The sequence below is a fragment of the Panthera leo genome, chromosome D4 (assembly GCF_018350215.1).
Source record: "Panthera leo isolate Ple1 chromosome D4, P.leo_Ple1_pat1.1, whole genome shotgun sequence".
NCBI lineage: Eukaryota > Metazoa > Chordata > Mammalia > Carnivora > Felidae > Panthera > Panthera leo.
Window position 1 is genome coordinate 88613072 of NC_056691.1, and position 13552 is coordinate 88626623.

At 63.2% G+C, this 13552-nt stretch overlaps 3 protein-coding genes across 3 annotated transcripts in view; 1 reads left to right on the forward strand and 2 right to left on the reverse strand.

The window, feature by feature from the left end:
• ABL1 (ABL proto-oncogene 1, non-receptor tyrosine kinase) overlaps positions 1–1281 on the forward strand; it is a 150051-nt gene extending 148770 nt beyond the window's left edge. The window contains exon 11 of the transcript XR_006196181.1: positions 26–1281. The gene's annotated coding sequence lies outside the window, so the exon portion shown is untranslated. The remainder of the gene's footprint in view (positions 1–25) is intronic.
• LOC122205662 (pyroglutamylated RFamide peptide) lies at positions 482–964 on the reverse strand. Its single transcript, XM_042914302.1, has one exon. The coding sequence runs from the start codon at positions 962–964 to the stop codon at positions 569–571; it is 396 nt and encodes a 131-aa protein (XP_042770236.1). The 3' UTR covers positions 482–568.
• An 8883-nt stretch (positions 1282–10164) lies between the features above and the next one.
• FIBCD1 (fibrinogen C domain containing 1) overlaps positions 10165–13552 on the reverse strand; it is a 29014-nt gene continuing 25626 nt past the window's right edge. The window contains exons 7-8 of the mRNA XM_042913806.1: positions 10931–11110; positions 10165–10424 (exon numbers count right to left, since the gene is read on the reverse strand). Coding sequence (XP_042769740.1) covers positions 10165–10424; positions 10931–11110 — 440 coding nt within the window. The remainder of the gene's footprint in view (positions 10425–10930; positions 11111–13552) is intronic.

The following is a 13552-nucleotide window of genomic DNA, read 5'->3' on the forward strand; positions in this document are numbered from 1 at the left end:
TCTGTTTCTGTTTTTTAACTTCCAGAACCGCACGCTACACCCGATGGAACACGCTGTCAGGGCTCCACTATGGATGGATGTCAGCTCCAGACGTCCCTGTGGAGACTGTCAAAACTTTGACTACCCCGCTGTCAGCATCAGCATCAGCCCACCTGCCTTCGGCTTAGCCAGCTTTGCTTATTCATATTCATGGCCCAGCCGCGTCCACCGCGCAGCTGACACCGCCCAGCCTCCGGGCCGCCAGCTCGGCCAGGGGACTGCTGAGACCTGACCACCCGGGAAGGGGGCTGGAACAGACGGCGGTCTGTGAGCTACATCAGGGCGGTGCTTGCTGGGATGCGGCTTGCTTCCTTTTTTGGACCCCGTCCAGGTTTTGGCCTCAGCAAAGTTGGAAATCAAAAGGAAGCACCCACCTAAGCCATCCTACTGCTAAGAACTCATTAGAATATTCCTCACGCCTTCTTAGTATTCTGGTCTTTCGGGCTCGAGGAGAAGACAGGGCAGGGGGGTTGGAAGCAGCAGCGGGGAGGGTCCACGGAGAAGCCCCTTCCAGGATGCCCTGGCCCCTTCACCGCCTGCCAAAGCGGAAGCTGAAGCCGCCTTTCTTCCTGCTGTAACCGCTGAGCTCCTCAGCCAGGGTCCCCAACGGGCCGCTAGCCTTGTCGCCATCCGCCAGGAGGAAGCCGGTCGCTTCGCTGCCGTCATCCTGCCTCCCAAACCGGACCCTGAAACCAGCACGCTGCCTGCCGGACGTCTGCAGCTCCTTGGCCGTGACAAGCGGGCCCAGTGGGTGCGGAGCTCTCGGCCGCCGGGGGGAGCCCTGTGGGAGGGAGACTCGGTGTCCCCCGGGCAGGTGGGCCCAGCCCATTTCGCCTCTGACGCCACCCGCGGCGGCCTCTTCTGTGCCCAGCAGAGGAAAGCAGGCGCCCAGCGGCAGGAGGAGCAGGCAGTAAGGGCTTATCATCTGCCCGGGAGGAAAGAGAGGAACAAGTTACAGGCTGCACGCGTGGGCCTTGCATGACAACCTGTCAAGTGCTTCCCAGGGCCCGGGCAGCCATCAAAGGCTGGGGGATCAGCTGAGCCCAACTTGCAGGCAGCTTGAGGAAGTGTCACTATGCTGGGGGAGCAGGCCTTTATTTTCTTAGCAGGCTCAGGAGCTGATTGTACCAATTAGGCTGAGTCTCCTCTCCCGTGGTCCCCTGGATCTGACGGCCTTGGCAGCTTAGCATTCGGATAACCCCCCACTGCTGGGATGGCATACAGCCGGGCGGAGGGGGGGGGTGCCCGTAGCCCCCGAGTGCTGCACAAACTTGGGCTCGGTCTCCTTTTATTATAATTTAAAAAAAAAATTTTTTTTAACGTTTGTTCATTTTTGAGAGACAGAGTATGAGCGGGGAAGGGGCAGAGAGAGAAAGGGGGACACAGAATCCAAAGCAGGCTCCAGGCTCTGAGCTGTCAGCGCTTAGCCCGACGCGGGGCTCGAACTCACAGACTGCGAGATCATGACCTGAGCTGAAGTCGGAAGCTCAACCGACTGAGCCATCCAGGAGCCCCAAATAATTATTGACTCTTGGGCCATATCATCTCAGAGCCACAAGGTAGGGAATGAATGGCATCGATCTGTCTTAGTCTTCAACTCGATGCTAAACGGGTGTGGCTAAGCCGCGTAGCTGGGACCTAATGTCTCTTTACCACGGAAACGAATTGCTCCCGGAAGCTGGAATGGATTTGATGTTCCTGGCCTAACATGCCCACCTGGGGAGAAGCATGTGGACGTGGCCGGGCTGTCAGTGATCCCTACAGAGCACCACCCACGTGCCAGGCCCTGAGCTAAAACCTGTGAGCCCCGTCCGTGTGACCTCGGCAGACTGTCCTCACAGTAAGCATGTTTTCAGCCGAGAAGACTGTCAAGAAGGCTAAGAGACTGGACCACAACTAGAAAGTGGAGGCCCTGAGATTCATGATTCTAATGGCCGGACAGCTTGGCGCACCGGGTGTGTGGGCAGTGCTTTGTGGCCCTGTCCATCCGGTGCCGCCCTCACGTCCCTCCCGCAGGAGGGTCTCACTCCCTGTGACAGAGGGGGCCGTGCTCAAGCAGGTGATGTGCCCGAGACGTCACGGCTTTATAAGTGACAGAGCCGGGATTCAAGCCCAGGTCTAAGTGACTCAGAGCCACTACTCTACCCCGTGGATGGCAGTCCACGGGGGGATTTGAAACAGAAATAGAGCTTCCCAAAATGCCCCTGCTTCGGCAGCAATTGCTCATTCCCTCCTAAAGGAAGCCTTTCTGGTAATGACCATGGCGAGTCGGAGCTGGCTGGTGCTCCGAGGAGAGCTGAGGCTGGAAAAAAGAGCTGGTTCTGGAGAAGAGGCACGGGCTCCCCAGAGCTCTTTCCAGAAATGGCTCCCTTGAAGACATTTCAAAGGGAACTCAGCCAGAAAGCTTTGAAAAAGTCATAAAAGCAGCCTCCTCTCTACCCAAATCCAGCCCTCTAACTTCTATCACCTCCTCCCCCGGAGCTGAAGTCAAGTCTCGCCTGCTTCGGGAAAGCCTCTCCATCAGGGCCTGGGCGGAGTGGGGGGCTTTCCACAAGGCAGCCGGCAGCCCTGTGGGCCGGGCGGGATCCCATCTGGGGGACGACTCTGCCGGGAGATGGCCTCTGGGTCTCGAGAAAGGGTGCGTCGATGCCTAGAAGGAAGTGGCTTCTCTCCCCTCGTCGGGGGGCGGGTCGTGGACCCCTTCGAGAACAGGGGTGGTGGAAGTTGGGACATCCGCCACCGAAAATGGGCCCCAGCACGAGTCGGGACTTCAGTCCCCGACGTTGAGGACGAGGCAGGAAAAGCCCCCGGGGGAGACGGAGGCTGAGCCCCGGAGGGCAGCCGTGGCCAATCTCAGGGCCGCGAGAGGAGGTGTTTGGTCACCACCTCCCTGACCTGGAGGAGGGGTCCAGCGAGCAGGGTGCCCTCCAGGGATGGCGTGGCTGTACTCACCGTGCTGCGGGCCTGCTCCCCAGGAGGGCTGCTGGGCAGGGCGCCTCCGGGCTCCTGTCTGGGAGGTGCCACTCCGGGCTTCTCCCGCTTTATATAGGCCCCCGGGTAGATTTGCCGCCCTGTGGTCTGATTGCCGCACATTCCTGACCCTGGGATTCCATTGCGGACGCTGGTGGCCAAGGAGGGGGCACTGCTGCCGGCCTCGATAAAAGACCCAACACAAACAGGATGTGGTCTGATGACGGGAGCCGAGGGGGCTGCCCTTTGCCCAGGCCTTGTCTCCAGCGGGGCAGCCAGCATCGTTAGCCAGCCATCGCGGGCACAGACCCTCGAGTCCCTCGGGAGAGGTGTGAGTGGCACACCCACCCTTACCCTTCACGGTCCTGCGTTCGTCGCGTCTGCCTCACTCTTCGGAGAAGCAGGGTCGGGGGGAGGCGGTGTCCACCCCTCGCCCACCCACGCCCGACCCGCACAGCCGCTCCCGTGGGCGGTCAGGCGGGCAGCTGTGTTGGGTGGCGTGGCCGTGGGCCTCACGAGGGAGGGCTGCTTCCTACGAGGGGGAATGCGGAAGGGGTTCGGAGCCCCCTGGCCCGTGTCCCCTGTACCACAGTCCATTTGTTCCTGAGAAGGGAAGCTGAGTGGGGCCGCCCGGTTCAGCGTCTGACTCTCGATCTCGGTCCCGTGGGCTCCCATGCTGGGTGTGGAGCCCGCTTAAGGGAAAAAAAAAAGGAAGCTCGGTGTTTCCCACAACCCCGGCACCCAGCTCAGTGCCCGACTCCCTTTCGGGGAAGGACGGACCCACCGGCAAGGTTTTCAAACTGCGCTGGCTGTCCGCTGGGTGGCTGGCAGGGCCTCGCTTTCTGAGCCTCAGCGGAGAGTGGCCATGGTGACGGGGCTCGGAGGTGAGGCCCTTAGCCCAGTGTGGGGCTCGGCAAGGGCTGGGGAGGGTCGTCAAGGTCATGGCAGTGGCTCTCTGCACCGCCGGCACCCACAGTGGGGGACACGGCGTCCGTCACTCCCCGGGCGCTGGTTCCCGGGCGGTTCCTCCCCAGGTGGGCTCACAGATCAGTGCGGGGAGCGTCCCACGTTGTCACCCGCACGTCCCTGCGGCGGAGCGTGGGGTCGGGGGGGCTGCGTTGCGGGCCACGTGTTTCTGCAGGATCCCTCTGGTCCGGGCATGGCCACTGACTGGACACCTCGCTCACGACTTGGGGTGCTCACCCCACGGCTGTTCGCTCTGCCTGCGCTGCGTCCGATCACAGAGCGACCCCGGGGTCTGCTTCAGGAGCGAGGGTCGGCTCGGCTAAGCAGAGATGCGGTTCCCGGTCGGGCAGAGAGCGCTACAGAGTGTTCTCCGGGCACTGGCCAAGGTGGGAGGCCGGTGCCCACTCCCGCAGCCCCAGGAGCCCACGTCCCCACACCTGGTGACCCAGCACCGTGTCTTCGGAGCACCTGTGGGGAGACCAGCAGGGGGTGTGAAGGGCCCAGCCAGGCCCCCAGCCTCTACTCCTCTCTTGGCCTAGATTTCCCCTCCACTGAGAGTGAGCAGGGCGATGAGGGGAGCAGGTGCCGGGTGAGGCTAGGCCGCCCTGCCGTTGTCCCGAGCCGGCTGCTCCGGCGAGGCTGGGGACCAAGCACAGAGGCGTTCCCCCAGTCTCCGGGGCCCTCACCCCCGCTGACCTCCGTCACCTTTGCCTGTGGGTGCTGGGGGGTGTGGAGAACCACCCCGCCATTCACACGGGGAATAGAGACGGCCTCGTGGACACTTCCTGTCCCCCATCAACCTGAGGAAGGGGCTGGAATACTGCCCCTCTGCAGGGGGAGAGGGGAGTCTGAGGCTCAGAGGGTCAGAGCACTTGGCCTTGCGGGAGCAGGCCCAACCCCCATCCTCCGCTGTCTGCAGCCCCATCTGCAGCGGGAAGTCTTGGTTCCCCCCGGTCTTGTCTGGAGAGAACAGGGTCAAGAAAGAGCCGTGTGCATTGACTTTGGGCTTCTCCATGGGCAGGTGCAGGGGGCGGGTGCATTCATGTGCCGACGGGAGCAGGTGCAGAGCTGGCTTCCGTCCCCTGAGGGGCTGGTGTGTGCGTGGGAGACCAGAGGAGCAGTGTCATTTGATCTCCCTACTTAGTGCTGGTTGGTTGTGACATTGGGTGCTGCTTAGTGATGGGGTGCGGCCCGCGGTGGGTCCCTACCATGCTGTGAGGCCTGGGCCAGATGCTTGCCTCCTCTGTGCCTCAGTTCTTGTGGGTGTAAAAAGAGAGGTTTGGGTTCCCAAGCTGCGCTCTGTGAAATTTCTCAGCCGGGGGGGTGTAGGGAGGGCAGGGGTGGGGTCAAACCCCAGGGCCACCCCATTCCCGCCTGGAGAAAATCTCCACTTGGCTCTCTGACAGGCCGAACTCCAAGAAGAGGTTCTGCTGTGAGGCCCGCCATGACCCAGGTCCCTTCAGGGCCGGCGCCCGCAGCTCTGAAAAGAGGCCACAGGAAGTCCCGAGTGTTGGGGCTTGGGGTGGGGGTGAGGTTGGGGGTGAGTAGGAGGAGGTCCCCAGGTGTCCCCCCCCCAAGAACAGCCGGCCCGAAAGATTGCTTTCAAGTACTCTTCCTGGACTCCCTCCAGGGGATGGGCAATGGGAGAGGTGACGACCTCTGGGCCTCCAGAGCAGCAGATCGACAGGCTCTGGGCTGTGGGAAGGTCAAGGACGGCTCAGGCTGTCAGCCAGAGAGCAGTAGGCTCCGTTCGGCTTCCTGAAACAGAGGCTTTTCACGGGGTCAGGGTAAAATGGGAGAGAGGTTTCAGGGGGTCCTGCTTTCTTCCACCAGGACTGAGGTTCCCCGGGGAAACCTCCCTAGAACATCAGGGCCAAGTCCCAGGATGGCCAAGCTCACAGCAGCCTCAGTTCCTTAAGACACCCCGGCCCTTGCTTCTCTGCATAGGGCTGTGACCTTGCAAGAGTGGGATGTATTGGGGTGACAGCCTGGCAGTTGGCCCCGTGAGCCTGTGGGGAGGCAGGTGGCCGTGACCAACTCGGTGACTTCCTGCGGCCTGGCCCAGGAGCCACATAGCCAGGGGGTCCCTGTGGGTCTGATACTGAGAAGGTAAGACCGCACGCCGTTGGCCGGGGACACGTTATGAAAGGGGGATAGCGTTCTGTGAATGTCCTAGAAGCCTCCAGCCACCGGGACAGAGACCTCTGTCCCCCGTGTGGCCCGGTGGGCAGACACCCTCCAGCTGCCCCCACAGGGGGCCTCAGGCAGGGCTCCAGCACATCCCGGCTCTGGCCCCGCACCAGGTCTCTGATACGGGCACTCGATAGATGTTGGACTTCATTAAATCAGCTCAGGGGGTGATTTTGTCCTCAAGCTTCACACTGGTTTTACGAATAGCCACTAGGGACTGTTGTTTTTAATCAAGTCTCAGCTCCTCAGGACTCCAGTCTTGGCCACAAGGGAGACCCTGGGGACCCCCGTGGGAGGCACGGGCCCGTCCCCGGACGCCTGGCCCCAGGAGGATCTCCCCCGCCGGGAGGTGGCCCAGCTGCTGGCCGGTGTGCGGCTGGTTCTGCTCAAGGATCTGGGGCGGCCTCTGGGGACACAGGGCTACCTGGGAAACACCACTTCTTCAAAAGAAATAAAGACGGTGAGGAAGTCTGGGGAAATCGGGCAGGAGGCGGCCTTGACGTGGGGCGCCGAGCAAGGTTAGAGGCAGCCGGGTCAGCACAAGACTTTATTAGAGACAGGGACGCACGACGCCAAGTGTCCGCAGCCCAGACCAGCTTCGGTCCCGCACCACGCTCTGTCCATCGGCAGCCGTGCTGGCCCTCCAGCATCTCCACACACACCCTGCCAGCCGCGTGTGGACAGTCGGGCAGTCCCCCCCCGTGTCCAGCCCCAAACCTCTGGGTCTGCTGAGTCCTGCCAGCCGCTTGGCCCCCTTGGGGTCTGGGGATAGCTCTCTCCCTGCAGGCAGGTGAAGACAGGCCCTGGGGAGGCCCCCGGCCGCATGGACCAGAGCCTAGCGCCCTTTGTTTTAGCACGTGTCCCGCAGGCATGTTGCTCCTCAGACTGCACGGGACAGAGGTGTGACCACGGGCCTAGCCGAAGCCCCCCCCCGTCGCCATGACGTGGGGCAGATCCTGTTGACCGACCTTCCGAATCCCGGGTGAGGGAGCTCGGGCCCCAGACCGGCCAGCCAGAGGCCCGTGTGACCGAGGGTGGCTGGTGGGGCGAGCAGGGGGGCAGGAAGAGGCAGGCCTGTGATACCGTTTCTGCCCCCAAGACGAACATTCTCAAGCCGAGTTGCACACAGCCACAGGGGACGATGCAATCTGGGCGCTATTCCTGGCGCTGTCCTGATCCCGTGGTGGGTGGTGCTGAGGCCACCAAGGGCGGAAGTGCAGGCGCCATCCACCCTCTGGACGCAGCGAGCTCAGGTGGCCCATCAGGCAGCCTCTGGTGGAACTCTCGAGAGACGCGTCCAAAGTTTGGGGCAGGGGGGTTGCAGAATGAGTGAGGCCACTGGCCGATTGCACAGAACCTACCCGTGCTGGGGGAAGGGAACCTTCGGCAGCTTCTGGAGCCACGTGCACTGCCCCCCCAGATCCCCGTGTCGAGACCCCTCCTCTGCTTGACTCGTCGTTCCCCTCATCAGTGGAAGAAGGAAAGGGAGGGAGGGTTGGTTAGGTCACAGACCCCCACTGTCAAACCATCAGCTTAGGCCCCCCGAGACGGAGTTCAGGTGCAATGAGCCTGGGTCCCGGGTGACCTTTTGGACGCATCTGTCGTCCCTCCGTCCTCCGTGGAGCTGCGTCTTGCGACTTGCTCTCCTGACACCCTCTTCTTCCTGGGATCGCTCACTCGATGGCCATCCACGCTGACCTCACACCGCGGGCTCCTGGAGGCCGGGGGCCAGAGCCTGCTTTGCTCAGCACAGCCTCCTGGCCCAGAGCGGGTGTTCAGGGACCCTCTGTGCTCCGCACCAGCCTTCAAAGGGTGCCCTTTAGGAAGGGGGGTGCGCTGGCCCACTGTGACGGCTTTAGTGCCCATTCAGCCAGTGTTTGAGCCGGCCATAGCCCTCTGTGCCAGTCCTGGGCCGGGAGCGGGGCTGGCGCGCTCGGATCGGCAGGAACGGGTGTCTTCAGGTCGGCCGGATGCTCCTGAAGGCCACCCGCACCTGTCCCCACACCAGGCCGGAGCCGCGGCACACGTCTGTTCTGCAGCCAAGCCCTGGCAGGAGCGCCCCTGAGCTTCCCGACGCGCACGCACATCTGTGAATCCGTTAACATCACACTCACCAGGAGTTTGTGTGATGACAGATCAGAAAGCGCGCGACACTTTCCAAACAGCGGCTGGCACTGCAAGGCTGGCGGCAGAAGCCGGCTCTCGCCTGGGGCTGGTGGGGGAGAAGGGGGCTCCCTGGGATGAGGACTTGGGGTCCCACGCAGCCAGAGTCTGCACTGCGCCCGCGGGTCCTGGCAGCTCGGGGTGGGGTGGGGGGCTGGCTCTCTTCTAGAGGACGGGAAAGGGGACTGGCAGGGGAGAGCCCTCCTCCCCCCATCTCCCCCACCCCACACGGCTCCCCGGCCCCTCCAGCAGCCGGGCTGCTCCCCAGCACCTGCTCACCCTGGGCTGCAGCCGTCTGTTTCACGGCCACGTTCGCTTCAAGCCGCGGGGCCGACAGGGCAGGGATGCGGTGTTGCCCAGCGCCCAGGCAGGCCCCGGCCCACAGCAGATGTCCTGCGAAACCCTGCTGGAGGCTGCGACCAGGTGGAGCTCCAGGGGACCGGCCAGGTGGCACACGGGTCCGTGGCACGTAATTACTGAACCGCAAACTTGGGTGGGTGGGGAAGGGAGAGCTAAAGCCCACGCTCCCCTATGTGCCTGTCTTCATCTGCCTTCCAGTGAAGGAAGGAAACACCCCCTCCCTCCCTCCCGCCCACCCTCCGGGCAGCCCCCCAGGGTGACCTTCCAGCCCTCTCGAAGCGCCCCCGCCCCCATCAAATCCCCACAGGTAGGAACGTAGAAAAACAGCCCGGTGCTTGGTTCTGAGGGCAAAGGCATTGGGGTCCCAGCGGGTTGATATCAGGTTGAGGGCCGCTCATCTTGGCCAGTTCTTATGGGGAGGGGGAGGGGTAGAGTGATAGTATGTTGGGCATTGGGAGGATTCAATGAAAGATGGTTTCGAGCGTCTGGTGGTGCCTCAGTCTCCCCCATTTGCCCAGCGAGTCTTGGCAGTGCCCAGAGTCACCAGCAGGGGGCAGCCGCCCCCACTTGAGACAGCAGTCTCGGGGCTGAAGGGCTAACGGCCACCCAACCCCTCCTGGTCCACCCTCCCCCCTGCAGGCCTGATGCCAGGGGGCCCTAGGATCCCGGAGTCCCTGGGAATGGTGGGACACGCCCCACGGCAGCCCAGAAAAGAGAGATCCTCACCGGCCAGGCCCAGAGGATTCAGGACCTGCCCCAGCCTACAGCGGGAAAGAGGATAGGGTGGGGTGGGGCTCCGCCACCCCAGGAAGGCAGGAGGCTGGGCGCAGCAGCCAAAGGGACTGAGGACCTCCCAGGCCTTCAGGAACACAGGGGTGGGGGTGGGGGAGCTCCCGGAAACTGGCCCCGGGGTAGGAGTCCCCACGGGCAGTCACACCCCGGCCTGGGGGAAGGGTTGGCATATGGCTGTCCAGCCTTTGTCTGGTCCTTGGGGGAGAGGCCGGATCCTCAGGCACCAGGGAAGTGAAATTTCGAGGCCAGAGGCGGCTGGCCTCGGACCTGACTCAGAAAGACCAGACACTCCCTCCGTCTCCTGAAAAGGCTGCTGGGGGTGCCGCCGGCCCCTGCCCTGTGCCCCCATAACGCTGGGTGTCTGGACGGGCGAAGCAGAGGGTCTGCCGGGGTGCCGGGCCGACTGCTGAGCACGGGAAGTCAAGACACTTGGCCCAGGAGCCAAAGTCCGGGCGGGCAGAATTTGGGGGTGTCCAGTCGCCCCGCCCCCATCAGCAGAGGTGAACTGAGGGGTGAGGACAGCGTGAAGGGGACGTACAACCCCCCCCAACACGTGAGCAGGCCGGCCACGTGCGGGCAGGTGGGCATCGGGGGTGGGGGGAGATGCAGGGTGGGGCTGGGCTCGGGGACCACGGGGGGCGCGGGGATGGGTGGGGGCGGGGGGCCGGGGTGGGGAGCGCCCAGCTAGCGGTCCTCGCGGACCGGCCGGATCTTCATCTCGGAGAACTTGAGCGAGTACTGCCAGCCGGTCCAGGAGGACCACTCGATGCCGTCGGCGTAGGAGGCGTGCGCGCCCCGCAGGTACTGCCCGTTCAGGTTGGACGTGTGGCAGTTGCGGTACCACCAGGCGCCGCGGTAGAAGGCCGCGCAGTTGTTCTCTGAGTGGTCACCGTCGCGGTCCTTGGTGGTGAACCTCATGCCGCTGTGCTTCAGGAGGGAGTCCCCTGCGCAGGCGCAGACACAGACGCACGCCGCTGCGTCCTCAGGGCGCCTCCCCTGGACGTGCGCGGTGGCCCACGTGTGCCCCCGCTGTGCGGCTCGCGTGCGCCCACGGTGCCGCCCTGGGGGTCCCCGGGCTGTCCCTGGCTCCTGGCCGTCTCTGTCCCTTCTCCCAGCTTCTTCACGCGCTCCCTCTCCTTGCCCTCCTGCCTCCGCCTCAGAAGAGAAACCCAGCCCAGAGAGGTGCAGCCACCACACTTTAGAGGCCCAGCGGAACACAAGCCCCGGGTGTCCTGCTGCCTGGCTCGAGGCTCCCTTTGCCCGTCTGCCAAATGGGTGAGCAGTTCGGGCCCCGGTGCTCTGCGTTGCCGGGATGGGGGCCAGGTGGGACTTGAAGGTGGAGGCCAGAAGCACCGGGCCTGGGGCTTCTTTGACCTCCTGAGTGGGGAGACTGGCGGGCGTCCCCCCACACCTGCCCTCCCCTTTCCCCGCCGCCGCCCCGGGGTCCCACCTGCAGTGCCCGAGTAGTCGGCCACGGTGAGCGGGTAGCCGTCTTCCTCCGGGTCCACGGAGAACAAGCCCACGCCAAAGCTCCCGTAGCGGGCGTAGGCCGTGCCGTTCTCGAAGTCTTCGAGGTCCACGTGGAGCTCGTAGGCGGCCTGCGTGGTCAGAGCGTGGATCCTCCTGAGCCCTGGAGTCGGGGAGGGAAGGGCAGACGTGGGCGGAGGGGCTCACAAGGTGACCCCCGCGGGAGGCAACTGGGGCGACTCGAGAGCCGAGGGCACGTGGCTCGGGCCAGCCTGTGTCTGGCAACAAACCGAGGACCGACCATTTCTCGTGTTTGGTTTTCTCTGTCGGGCTTTAAGTCGGGCTCTGCTTTCCAAACGTTTGAGTGGAAGGTCAGTAGAAAGACTGTAGGTTTCAGAAGGAACCCAGAAAATCTGGGTTGGGGGTGGCGACCCCCCTCGTCCTCTCTCCCACTCAGGGCTCCGGCCGGAAAGGATCTGGGACTCGTATATATCTCCCTGAACCTGGCCTCTGAGACTTTGCACGTGCTGTTCCCTCCGCCTGGGACACTTGTCCCTACTCCCCCACGTTATGCTCTGCTCGTTTTCAGGCCGCACCCGGGGAAGGCTGCCTGGCCTCCTGTCTGGGTCGAGGACCTCTGCCAACCCAGCTGCTCCCCCCGTTGGTGTGTATCATTCTGTGCCCCCGCGGCCTGCCCCCCACCGTGGAAGCTCCATGAGAGCAACGGACTGTCCCGTTGACGCTGAATCCCGGCATGTGAGCGGGGCTCCGTCCACCATAGGTGCTCAATAAATGCTGCCTTAGCGGCTGAGCGGGAGAAGTGGGAGGGCTGAGTCTCCTGCTGTCTCCAGGGCCTGGCCCTGTACCTGCCCCCACACCCCCATCGTCCCGCGCCCTCCCTCCCTCCCACACACTCACATTCAAGGTGCTTCCCTGCCAGTTTGATTACCTCTTGATTACGAGGGCGTTTAATTAAAATTACAACTTATCAGCATCGAGGGACACTTCATCAGCCTCTCCCTCCTGAGCTCCAAACCCATCGGTGGGGCCGGGGTGTGCAAGCTAACGGGGCGAGAAGGCTGTGCGGACCCTCCCCCAGCGAGGCCGGAGGGAAGCCTGGGTCCCACGGTCTAGGTCGGGGGCACAGGAGAAGCCGCCGTGAAGTCGCAGGGGCCACGGCAGACCCCGCCCGCCCTACTCTCCCGGGACCTGGCCAGGACCGGGCTCTGAGAGCAGAAGGGTCTCGTCTCCCTGCCTCTCTCTGCTCTGCTCTGCTCTGCTCCCCCCCCCCGGGCTGGAGTTTCAGAGCAAGCCGCTGTCCCTCTCTCGGGGCCCCGGCTGGTACACCTGCGGAGTGGGCCTCACGGGGCTGAGATGAAGGGCCAGGCGGGTTCCACAAGCTGTAAGGGCAGGGGCGACAACAGCCACCAGCTGGACGGCACTTACGAATGCCGGGCACCGTTCCGAGCACTTCTCGGGGGTTAATGAATCCAGCAGAATTAGAATGAGTCCAATTTAATTAAAGAATCCCTGTACAGCTCTTAGAACAGCGCCTGGCCCGCTGCACACGTTACCCGGGTGTCTGCTGCTCCTGCTGTCATGATCAACGAGGCAGGGGCTTCATTATCCCTATTTTACAGGTGAGAAAAATGAGGCACAGAGAGGTTAAGGTGCGGGCCCAGGTCACCCAGCTGGTAAGTGGCAGAGCTAGGAGTTGAACCCAGGCAGACTGGCCCAGACGCCTTGCCCTTACTCAGTTCTTGTCCGAGACCGATCATCGGCTCCAGGGACAGGGCAAGAGGGAGACCAGCCTGGCAGGGACGCTGGGGAATCCCTTTTCCCCATCACTGAGTGGTGGCTGGTGCCCAAAGGCCCACATTTGGCACATCATTCCTCTGGGCTAAGCTGGACGGGCCATCCCAGCGCCCGCGAGGGGCCCCTGGGCAGGGTGCCCCGGAGGAGGGGCCGGGTGGGGGCTGCGGGGTTCCTCTGCCGTCTCCACCCCCTTGCTCTCCCTCTCTCTTCACTTTCTGTGTTTCTGCAGCCCCTGCAGAAATTCTGACCTGCCAGGACACTCCCGCCCCCCTGCCCCGCCCCCCGCCACCTCGCTGGGCCCCTGGATGGTGAGCTGAGATCGGGGCCCCCATCGCCATCAAAGCTGGAGGAAGAGGCGGCTGGGGGGTTAAAAGAGAGAGGAAGGGGCGCCTGGGGGGCCCAGCCGGTTGAGCGTCCGACTTCGGCTCAGGTCACGATCTCACGGTCCGTGAGTTAGAGCCTCGCGTCGGGCTCTGTGCTGACGGCTCAGAGCCTGGAGCCTGTTTCGGATTCTGTGTCTCCCTCTCTCTCTGACCCTCCCCCGTTCGTGCTCTGTCTCTCTCTGTCTCAAAAATAAATAAACGTTAAAAAAAAATTAAAGACAAAAAAAAGAGGAAAAATACTCAGACCTCCAACCCTCCTATCGTCACCCCGAACAAACTCCCAGATGGGTTACGGATCCGCACCTAATACAAACACTAAAGAAAAAAAATTTTTTTTGTTAAGATAGGAGACATTTTTAGAAAACCGGGAGGGGAAAGCAGGGCCTCAAGCCCAGAGGATAGGAGGG

Excerpts from the sequence above, each read along its gene's own strand:
- LOC122205662 (XM_042914302.1), bottom strand. The coding sequence starts at position 964 with ATGATAAGCCCTTACTGCCTGCTCCTCCTGCCGCTGGGCGCCTGCTTT.